The following is a 12070-nucleotide window of genomic DNA, read 5'->3' as shown; positions in this document are numbered from 1 at the left end:
TGCACTCAAGTCTTCTCTTACAAAAAGCTTCACTTGATTTATTCCCCATTAGCTACAACCTATATTTTTCCTTCCCCTCTCATCCAATCTTCTCATTATCTCCTGAAGAGAGGAAAAGCAGTGAGATATAGTGGTTAAGAACATGGATCCTGCCACCACACTACTTGATCTGAAACACATTGTTTAATGGCTCTGCAACCATGGGCAAGTTACTTCACCTCCCTCTGCCTCAATTTCCCCATATGCAAAAAGATTATAATATCATCTCTCTGGTGTAAGCATTAAATGAGTTAGTATTGATATATGTGAAACACCGACAACAGTGCTTGGCACACAGTAAGCACTATATAAAGATTTGCTATATTCCTTTTACTTTTATTTCTTCACTTTCACTCACTTTTCAGCCCATTCTGATCCCATCACTTCACCATGAAGTGTTTAGTAAGAACACCAATGACGTCTACGTTGCTAAATCCAACAACTACTTTTCAGTCATCATCTTACTTGAGGTCTAGGCAGCAGTTGACAATGTTAACACTCTCTTCTTAGAACATTCTCTTTCCTAGTCCAGGGCTTCAGCTACCACCTACCTGCCAATGTCTTGCCAGTCTTTATCTGGAACCCAGACCTCTCTTCTATGCTCCAGATCCCACAAAGCCAGAGGTCACCTGGATATTCTCCCCTTGAAGGTCTCAAGGGCATCTCATATGCACTACATCCAAAACTGAGCCATGGCCTTTCTCTCCCTAACTCCCTCTGGCTTAAATATTCTTTAGGCCCCTCTTCATTTGGCTGACCCCTACTCCTCCTTTAGAGTTTAGATGAAGCATCACTTCCTCAGAGAAGCCTGAGGTGAATGCCCTAAAAGAAACTTTCATAGCACTTGGCACCTCTACTTCATACCTGCAATTAGATGATAAGCTACACAAGTGCAGGGACCATGCCTGTCTTCTCACTATTGTATCCCAGAACCTGAATGCAGTAGCCTCCAGAGCCCTTTCATTTGCACTAGGCTCTATCTGCACTCCTGAACAAGTATAAAGTGTGCCACTTTGTGCCAGGCTAAGACTACTAGTATAGTTAAAACTTGACAAAGTGCAAAGAAGCATAGCAGAGGAAATAGTATTTAACCAAGCCCCCAAATTACTTTCAGTTGCAATAAGGCTCATGGATGGCAAATTTTTTTTAAGCCTAACTTGGGGAGATTCATCCGTTGGACAACCAACATTCTGCATCGCCTCTAACTGTGCAACAGGTCCAGGCAATCAGAGCAATTATGTGTGGGTTTCCGCCATTGTGTTTACACCTATCACTTGGGTACCAGTACCCAAACCTACCTTAGCAAGCCAACTGCCTATAACTCAGCACTCCTGTGTCCCAGTACATAGCAGCTTTTTGCGACGAGGTCTGCCATGAGTCCAGGGAGCTACACTATCACTGAGGAGTCTTGAAGGCGGAGAAGTTCAAGGGAGGAAAAGTCGAGTTCTGAGCATGGGTGGATGTTTTAGTGAACAAGCCGCTCTTAAAGCGCGGAGGAGTAAATAATAGGGCTGAAAGACAACACAGTAGACTTCGCAGGCATGACAGGGCTGAAAAGTGACGGCTTGCAAGGGCGCGCCTGCTGGTACCGTGGGACCCGTTGCCTCAGAGTCAATCCCGCGAGACTATAATTCCCGGGGATTCCCTCTAACTCCAGGCAAACACCCGTAGGGGCGGGGAAAGAAGAGAGACGTCGGCGCGCAGCCGTCCGCTTTGCAGCACTCGGAAATCTCGAGATAACCGCGGTTCTCGCGATCTTTCCGGAGCCGACCTTCCACGAGGATTCCGAGTGCGTGTGCTGTAACGGGAGGGCAGGGAGGGTTCTGATTCTGCGGGAGGGGGAATCTCCTTTGGCCTGCCCTACGGAAGCCTGCGAGGGAGGGCGGCGTTCGCTGCGTAGTCCAGTTGCCCAGATGCCCAGCGCCAGCGCCTGCCGCAAGAGTCAGGAGAAGCCGCGGGAGATCATGGACGCGGCGGAAGTGGGTTTCCTCTTTCCTTGGGCCTGGGAGGACAGACCCCTGGGCCGGACCGCGCTGAGGGAGGGAGTATGGTGAGCGGGGCCCTAGCCTCTGGATCCCTGTCGGCACTTTGCGTGCAGGCCGCGAGCCTGGGATCCGGCGCCCAGAGCCCTCACCGGGCCTCCAGGGCCCTTGTCCGAGCAGCGTGGCCAGACCCACTCCGGATCGCATTTCTCACTGGGGCCCCTGAGAGACCTGGCCTGCAGGAAGCGTGTCCCGGGACTGGGGGATCGGGGAGGAGGGCGCCGTGAAGTACCAACTGCCCCGGAAGTAGGAGCGGCGGGGTGACATTTAACCTCCCTGAGTTAGGCAAGTCCTTCGAGTAATCCGTCTCTTCCCCAGAAGTTTTTAATGTCCACTAGTAATCGATTTTTGCTCTGCCCTCGTGTTCCTTATGTTTTTCAAGTAATGACAGTACTTCGTAAAACGATCTGCCAGCATGTTTTAATGACCATTTTCCATGTGACAGCTTTAAAGAACACTTGTCATTTTTATTTTCTTTCTTCCCCTAAGTAACCCAAGTAAGGTAGGTAGGGAAGTTTGCAGAGAATGCGTTTGAAGTCTTTGAGATGATGTGACCCAAAATCATCTATGTAATTCATAATACCCTGTGGTCCTTCAGTGCTTTTCAGAAGTGAAAGTTTGAAACCATTCTACAAGTTATGTGTGCTCTTAGTGAAATTGGGATCCCTACCTGGCTCCTTATTTTTCTTTTGAGGAAATATGAATTTGTGATAAACTGCGTAAGGTCATTTTAAGAACATTAGATGGAATAAGGGGTGCTGAAATATGAACAGTACTAATAAGCGACCCCCTTTTTTCTGTTCACGTGCTGTAACCTATTTATGCTGCCCTCCTGCTACATTGTGTGACTGTATCTTTCTGTTGGGGCTGGAGTTATCTTCGTCTTTAAGGTGTATTATTTTATTTCGGAAAAAAATGAAAAAACTTCATTAAACACCTTAACATGTTGTCTGGTTTGTTTTGGTATAAACACAAAATCTAATATCCTCCAAATCTAAAGGAGAGGATTCCAACAAATAGCTGTAGTGACAGAAACTAATTGTTTCATCCACATCCTAAGTTACCTTGTAAATTTTAAGGAAACCATTTTTGTGTATTCTTGATCTGATTAGTTATATAAACCACCTTTGCAGATAGTGTAGGTCTATATATAAGGTAGACATTGTGGCAGAGTTATATAACTTTATACCTAGAAGGATCTTAAGAGATCATTTTCTAGATAAAGTGAGATTAAAATAAAAGGCCACTTACCAATTTAATAAGTATAGTTTGTTAATAACAGTCTGGACTCTAGGTCTCCTTTTTCCTGTTCCTGACTTAAAATCTGTAACAAGAATTTTGGTGTCATACTGTCAGTGTTGAACCACTTACAACCTGATATCATGAAGATGGTTTTTAGAAACAGGAAACTGGTGAATTTTTTTGATGATGTTTTACAAAAGGAAAGTTGTAGTTAGCTTATATCCAGCATCTCTGATTTCTAAAAACTGGACATCTGGTACTCAGAAAGCCTACCCCTAAATGTTTGTTCTCTTTGAACATCTCTTCCTGTAATAGGAAGTTAATAAAACTGTGGTACCTCATCCTTCTCCCTTCACAGAGGAAATTTATAACTCTACTTTGAAGTAGTTTATAATCTCCTTTTTGAAGAAAGTAGTTAAGATGTGTTGTACATGTGTGTCAATTTTGTTTGAGAGTGCTATTTTGTATGGTATATCGATCCAGGAGTGGTGATCTCCAAAACAAATTAACCAGAAGCTGGGTCTGTGGAGTGCATATGTAAATGATATGACAGATTTCCACACTTTAAAACTACTACTCTGAATTGATAAAATAGTCCTGAAAGTTTAAATGAATTCATCTATTTCTGTTATTTATATTTCTGTGTTTACTATGCTATTAGTGTTTAAATAAAAAGTCATAATGTAAAAATGTTTTTTGTAGGATTATGCAAAAGAAAGATATGGAGTATCTTCAATGATACAATCACAAGAAAAACCAGGTTAGTAGTTATGTGATAAAAAAAGTTTTTTTTTCTTTTTAATTCCAGGAAAGTTCTTTATGAAGTTTTAAGTAAGGTTGACATAACTGAAGGCATAGTTCTGAAAAGCTTAAATGCCAAGCATATGCCATAACCCTGCACAGACATTGTCAATTTAGGGTCCCTAATCTCGATAAGGAAGAAAATACGTTAAATCAGTATATTTTATTTTATTTTATTTATTTATTTTTAGTATATTTTAAATGGTAAATTATATCACAAAGGTATTCCTAGGTAGTCATGTAAAAGATTTGACTCTGGCCTAGGAGATAAAAGATGGTTAAATAGTAGCTGCCTCTATCATATGCAACCTTTTTTGCATGCTTTGTGAAGCTACCTCCTTTACTTTCCTCCTTGACTTTATTATATTTCTTTGAAATTCACTTGTTAATTGTTTCTCTCAGACCTGTAGGTTTTCTATTTATAAACATTTGTCTTCCTTTTGTTTCTATTTTATATATGCGATTTCAACAAAGTTATCCTACTCAACTATTTAACAATCGTTTTTCTTTTGTTAGACACCCCAAATTATGTCTTTCAGACTTTGGTACAACTGCAGACCTTTAAGCTCTGGCCCATTGGAAGCACTAAGTACTTCTAATTTAGATGCCTGCCTGTGAATCTTATGCTTTGAAAATAATACACCCCAAGTCAAATTTAATTGTTATTTTTGGATTTAATTTATTGCGTGATCACAAAACCACTTTTCCTTCCCAACTTTGTTGGAAAAGTGTGCAGTGAAAGGGCAAAATAGGTTGCTAAGAATAAACCATTTCGAAAGATAAAGATAGTGAAGTAAAGTAATTGAGTATAAAATGGGATACAAGCAATATAGTATAGAAGAGGACTACCCCTGCCAGAACAAGCAGGAGGAGTCATATGAGACTCTTTCTCGGCTTAACTGTCTTCCTGAACTGGACTTCCTTGATCTCTAATGCAAAAAAATCTTACTGGAATTTGTCTCTTACATAAGCCCCAGTCACCCTTTGCCATGATTACTATTCCTATTTAGCTAGCAAATCCAGACTACTTAATGTCTTCCAGTTACAAGCTCTCCCCACCAAAAGGAGGATAAACTACCTACGTAATCTGATTACATTAACTGACAGTAAAATTCTATGCTTGGTTTTACCTCTGTTAAAATCATAATACATTGTTCAACATAAAGTTTTCTTTCCTGTCTGCTTCCATTTCTCCACATTCTTTCATTCTAATACCAGTGACTTAACCGTGGAGGAGGTAGTAGTTTTTCAAACTGAAACCCTACTGCCACTGATCTTTGCCTCGGCCAGTCATACTGGTGGGAGTGTGACATGCGCCTCAGGTATGTGTGGATATGTTAAAGGTTGAGAACCCCTATGCTAATTAATTGGAATGACACATGAAAGAAGGGCCATTACTCTTTCTTTTCCAAAGTACTATTAAAATTACCATAATCATGCCACTTATTTATAAGTCTATTCTTTTAGACTTATGTTATTCTGTTTTGTTTGGTTTTGAGTTTTGATTGCCTAGTAAGTTGTTTGCCTTCTCAATCTTGCTATTTTCAGATCTGTCTTTTAAAATTGCTTTGTCTGTCTTTTCTCTTTCACACTTGGTTTTGTCTGAGTTTACACAGCAGATGTGGAAGTTGGCTTAACTCATAAGGTCCATGGACAGAGTTTTGCAGAAATCCTCTTGTGATGCCTAATGCTTCAAAATTTCTCATTCATTCTCTTTGCTTTTGGCGATGAGATCTATGGTATTCTCCTGTAAATCAGGGTCTCTCTAAGCTACATCTTTACTTCAAGAGACAAATTATAAATACATTTAGATAAAGTGGGTAAAATTTATAATTTGATTTCATTATAATATCCCCCACAAAGGTATTTTTAGTATTATAGTAACTAGGATTTACTACATGTCATACTGACAAATTTGGTTACAATTAGGCACCATAATCCTTGAGAATAGTGGTCTTTTATCATTCATGATGTTGTAGTATCATTTCTATTACAATATTTTAAATTAATACTTATATCTTTTTCTTTAATATTCAAATTATTGCATATTAAGAACAATAATAGAATAATTTCTGGATCATTTCGGGATCATGATTGCCTTGTATCACTATCTTCACATCGTAGTTTTTTCACAGTTTTCCTGTTTGGGGGATGCTAGATAGATGTAGTACTTTGTTATTAGCATTGGGGGGCATAATTGTTGGGGTTCACTGATAGCCAAAAGGGGAATTTATTGGTTCACATACCTGTAGGAAACAAAGTGTGAGATGGCATAAGGCGTGATAGGATTTAGAGGTTTGAGCATTATCTATGGGGCTTTCTGTCTACTTCTTGGCTTTGCATCCATTAGGCTGTTGACCTCATTCTCTCATCCTGCAAATTCAGGTAGTAGGAAAGATGGTGGCTGCAGCCCTGGGCTTACACTATCTCAGCTCAGCGACCCCAGGGAAGACAGATTCATTCCCGTTATCTGTATATTAAGTACCAGAGAAAGCCTTTGATTAGCTCAGTTTGAGTTAACATGTCCTTCTCTGGATGAGTCAGTGTGTCCTGGGGAATGAGGTACTATGACTGTCCAGGCCTGGCAGAGAATTCCCCCATGTGGCTAGCTGACTTACATACTATGGCAGGCAAGCAAAAATACCACGTCCACTTAGGCACAGGCAGTTCAACACAGGCTGTATTTGGCTTTATAAGTCATTGAGGTGTTCAGGAGATTTGCATTTCGAAATTATCTCTTTGACTCCAATGTAGACTGAATTAGGGGGTCAGGGGATTGCCAGTTAGAAGGCTTTTGCTATAGTTAAGGCAAGATATAATAATAATACTTTGCTTTGGAATGGTGGCAGTGAAGACGAAAGAGAATTGGATAGATTTTAGAGATATATTTAAGATGTACAATTCATAAAACTTGAGGCAGACTACATATGGAAGGTGAGAGAAGGTGTTAACCCTCATACAATGTGAGTAGGAATGTAAATTGGTGCAGCCACTATGGAAAATAGTATGGAGGTTCCTCAGAAAATTAAGAATTGAACTACCATATAATCCAGCAGTTCCACTTCTGGGTATTTATCTGAAGAACATTAATTTGAAAATATATGTGCACCCTTATGTTCACTGCAGCATTATTTACAATAGCCAAAATATGAAAACAACCTAGGTGCCTATCAACAGATAAATAGATATAGAAGATGTGGTCTATATATTTAATGGAGCACTACTCAGCCATAAAAAAAAGATGAAATCTTGCCATTCGCAACAACATGGATGGACCTTAAGGGTATAATGCTAAGTGAAATAAGTCAGACAGAGAAAGACAAATACTGTATGATTTCACTCATATTTGGAATGTAAAAGTAAGTAAATAAATAAATGAACAAACTAAACCAAACAACAAACACATAGATAAAGAGCAGAGTAGTGGTTACCAGAGGGGAAGGAGCATGGTGGGAGGGTGAAATGGGTAACAGGGTCAACTGTATTGTAATGGATGGAAAGTAAACTTTTGGTGGTGAGCATGTGTATAGATGTTGAAATACAACGTTATAAACATGAAACTTACGTGATGTTATAAACCAATGTTATAAACCAATTAAAAAGAAAAGCAAAAGGAAAAAGTGTTGCTAGATATTGAGAATCATTTAAGATAATACCAAGTACTATGCTAGCTATCAAACCAAAATAATTTTCATCTTGATCTCTTTGTAAATTCTGAATTACAAGATTGTTTCATTTATTTGCTGCAGATCGAGTTTTGGTTCGAATTAGTGATTTGACAGTACAAAAAGCTGATGAAGTTGTTTGGGTGCGTGCAAGGGTTCATACAAGCAGAGCTAAAGGTAAGATTGATTAGATGATTACAGCTTTTCTGGTAATCATTGAATTTTTTGTTTTGCAAATTTCTCACAGATCAAAGTAAATCTTTAAAAACAAAACAAAAACACCTGTTTTCCTTCTTAAATCACTATAAACTATTAGTGCATGGTTAGTTAATTTTAGGTTCTTATAAGACATCCTTAAAAACAATTTAGCCTTAAAACTCAGATGAAATCTAAGACTGTAAGGTACTTTTCTAGCACCTCTCAAAAGTTTAATTTTTTGAAGTAAATAGTGTTTTTTCAGAAGTTTTTCATTTGTTAATATTCTTACATTTGTAATATTTAGATAGGGAGAGAGTTACAAGAAAGATAAGGCTAAGACTGGGTTGTCTCGTACTCACTGGCTACATTTAGCTATTTAAATTAAAATTAAAATTCTGTATCTCAGTCACCAGCTGTATTTTGAGTGCTGGTGTCTCCTGTATTGGACAGACAGGACAAATACAAAATTTTTTTTTTTTTTTTTTTTTTTGGCAGTATGCAGGCCTCTCACTGCTGTGGCCTCTCCCATTGCGGAGCACAGGCTCCGGACGCGCAGGCCCAGCGGCCATGGCTCACAGGCCCAGCCGCTCCGCGGCATGTGGGATCCTCCCGGACCAGGGCACGAACCCATGTCCCCTGCATCAGCAGGCGGACCCTCAACCACTGCGCCACCAGGAAAGCCCACAAAATATTTTTATCATTGTAGAAAGTTCTCTTGGACAGTACTAAGAATTTAGCATTAATAACAAAGAAGAAATATTAGGGGAGTTTAGACAAACCTCAGTTCCTTATGGAAAATTGTCCTAGCCTAGTGTTCCAAATTGTCTGAAAGTATTAGTGACACTTATATTGGTTTATAACTTTATACTTTTCACACAGTTTTTCACACTTGATCATCCCCACAAATTTGTGAAGTAGGCAGAATAGGCACTGTTATTCCACTTTATAAATGAGGAGACTAAGGCTCAGAATGATAAAGCTCCTTGCCCAAATTCTCATAGTAATTGGTGGAATATGAAAAGAATTCAGAAGCTTTTTAGGACACCTTCTGTCTCCCTAGCAGAGTTAATTACTTCTGTACTATTTAATACATTCTGTGGTACAGCATTTCTTACTCTGTGTTTTAAAATATTTATTATAGAATTAATACAGGCCCATTATTTTTTAAATTCCAACATTTTATACATATATATCTTACTCTCTCAGGATCACTACTATTAAGAGTTTATCGGGAATTCCCTGGCAGTCCAGTGGTTAGGACTCTGCACTTTCATTTTTCTACTTTCTTTTTCTTCTCTTTCTTTCTTTCTTTCTTTCCTTCCTTCCTTCCTTCCTTCCTTCCTTTCTTTTCTTCCTTTTCTTTCTTTCTTTCTTTCTTTCTTTCTTTCTTTCTTTCTTTCTTTCCTTCCTTTTTTCGTGCATGCACGCATGCTATGCCAGTTCTTAGTTGCAGCACGTGGGATCTTTGTTGCCGTGCGGGATCTTTTAGTTGCAGCATGTGGGATCTAGTTCCCTGACCAGGGATTGAACCTGGGCCCTCTGCATTGGGAGCGCAGAGTCTTAACCCCTGGACCACTGGGGAAGTCCCAGGACTCTGCACTTTCACTGCCAAGGGCCCAGGTTCAATCCCTGGTCAAGGAACTAAAATCCCACAAGCCACATGGCGTGGCAAAAAAAAAGAAAAAAGTTTATCTATTCTTCCAGTATCCTCCCCCAAATAGATGAATACTGTTGGACTTTGAGAAGAATGCTAGTAGAATTTTAACTTTTTAAAAACTGTTGATTTGCCTTCCTGAAAGGTTGGGCCATTTATTTGACCAATAGATAATCGCATTGTACTGTAATCCTTCATTTACTTGTCTTTCTCCCATTGGATTAGGAACCTTTGTTCTCTCCAAACTGGCACCTTGTTTCCTAAACATAGTTATTTAGCAAATTAAAAGATAGAACACACGCTACATGTAAGCCTGAACCAAAAATACTTCCCTTCACACTCATCCAAAAAATGGAACAGTTTGAATATGAATAAGGACAACTGCAGTGAGTTGAAACACACCAGATACGTTTAAATCCATAAGTTTATAATAATGCTAAGGCAAACAAACAGAAAACCTAGTTGGTCATCAGTAGAACAAGCTCATTATTTTCAAATCTGGTAAATACTAAAGTGGAAGTATCATTTCTGTATGAATTGTATATCACTGGCTAACCAGATGGTAGATACGGGGAAGTGTCTCTTTAGAGAAGTGTCCAGCTAATAAAATGAAGAATATTGGAACATCACCATTTTACCCCCAGTGAATTATCTAGACATTGATCATCAGTGATTGCTAACGACATAATAGAGAGACAACCAGAAATATTTTATGTCTATTTATGAAAGAACACAACACCACCCAATGAAGTAGTCTTGCCCAAAAAATTGTTCCTGAATCTCATTAAGTCTTTAGCAATAACCAGCAACTTACAAGACAAAGGAACATGTTAAATGACAATGGAGATGCAATCAGCACAGTCTAGTAGTAAACTACTGGGCAAAAACGACCTGGTCTCTTCAAGAAATAAATTGAAAGGGAAGGGGGTACCTATGGATTAAAACAGATTTAAGATGTTTCTCATCCAATCACTTATTTGGATCCTAATTTAAATCTACAGTAAAAAAAAAAAAAAAAAAAAAAAAGACACTAAGACTTGGATATTTAAACACTGACTGGATATTTGGTGTTAAGAAAATTTTTTTTTCAGTTGAAATAATAGTACTGTTGTAACATTATTTTTAAAAAGATCTGCTCTCTTAGGGATCCTTACTGAATTACGTATGGATGAAATAATAGAGGGTTTGCAGGGGTTTGCTTCAAAATAGTACAGGAATTGAGGAATAAGTGGATTGGGGCAGAAGTTGAGGAATGAGTTGATTGTAGCAAAGCTGAAACAAGAATGGCCATGAATTGATAACCGTTGAGGTACGTGAGGATTGTAGGTAGGTGTTGATATCATTTACAAATAACGATCATTTTGTCCTTTTCTTTCAAATGTTTATCTTATTTCTTGTTTCTCTGCAATAATCAGTGGATTCTCCAGTATTGCAGGGATTCTCACAATGAAGAATTTTTTAAACAGTGGAGATATAAATTCCTGCTGAGTTATTTCATGACTTTAGGTGTTCTGCATAAAATGTCATTACAAAACAATGCCAAAGTTTAAAAAGTAGGTCAAAAGAAATTTTCTTCTAGTCCAAGTTTTCTGTTATCAGAAGTAGGTATTAAATTTTATCAGACCTTTTCCAGAAATTATTTCCCTCAAAATATCATGCTGAATATATTTATACAGCGATTCATTATACTATTCTCTTTGCTTTTGTGTTTGTTTGAAATTTTCCACATAATAAAAAATTTAAAATACAGTTGATCTTCATTATTCACAGATTGTATACTTGCAAATTCACCTACTTGCTAACATGTATTTGTAACCCCAAAAATCAATACTTGCAGTGATTTCACTGTCATTCACAGACATGGCAGACATTCGCATGAGCAGAGTGGTAAGAAATTTGAGTCTCCCAGTGCACACATTTTCAGCTGAGGTTAAAAACAGTGAAGCTCTGCCTTGTATCATCTCTTGTAAACAAGTGTCCTTTTCACAGTCTATTTAATGCCACGTTCTTCACAGCCTTGTGCTTTTTGTTGGTGATTTGACTGTTTAAAATGGCCCCCAAGCATAGTGCTGAAGTGTTTTCTAGTGTTCCTAAATGCAAGGGCGTCATAATATGCATTATGGAGAAAATACTGGTTGTTAGCTAAGTTTTGTCCAAGCATGAGTTATAGTGCTGTTGGCTGTGAGTTCTATGTTAATGAATCAACTATATATATTTTAAATAAGGTGTCTTTAAACAGAAATACATACAGAACAAATTCGCGTATTGATGGACTGATGAAAATATTGTAACCAGACATTCACAGAAACCTCACCCTATATTTCCCCTAGGAGCAATGGCTCAATATTTGCTAATTTATTGTTCTGGTGACTTTATAAAACATAACTACCACAAATAGCAAGAATCAACTGTATGTAATTCTAGTGATT

At 38.4% G+C, this 12070-nt stretch overlaps 1 protein-coding gene across 1 annotated transcript in view; it reads left to right on the top strand.

Moving 5' to 3' along the window:
* The first annotated feature begins 1840 nt into the window (after window positions 1–1840).
* The window catches only part of DARS1 (aspartyl-tRNA synthetase 1), a 67159-nt gene continuing 56929 nt past the window's right edge, over window positions 1841–12070 (top strand). The window contains exons 1-3 of the mRNA XM_065880116.1: window positions 1841–2018; window positions 4026–4083; window positions 7874–7966. Of these exons, the coding sequence (XP_065736188.1) occupies window positions 1953–2018; window positions 4026–4083; window positions 7874–7966 (217 nt within the window). The 5' untranslated portion in view covers window positions 1841–1952. The remainder of the gene's footprint in view (window positions 2019–4025; window positions 4084–7873; window positions 7967–12070) is intronic.

This window comes from Phocoena phocoena, chromosome 7 (assembly GCF_963924675.1).
Source record: "Phocoena phocoena chromosome 7, mPhoPho1.1, whole genome shotgun sequence".
Taxonomy (NCBI): Eukaryota; Metazoa; Chordata; class Mammalia; order Artiodactyla; family Phocoenidae; genus Phocoena; species Phocoena phocoena.
Note: the sequence above shows the minus strand (reverse complement) of the source record. Positions and strands in the feature narration are given on the sequence as shown.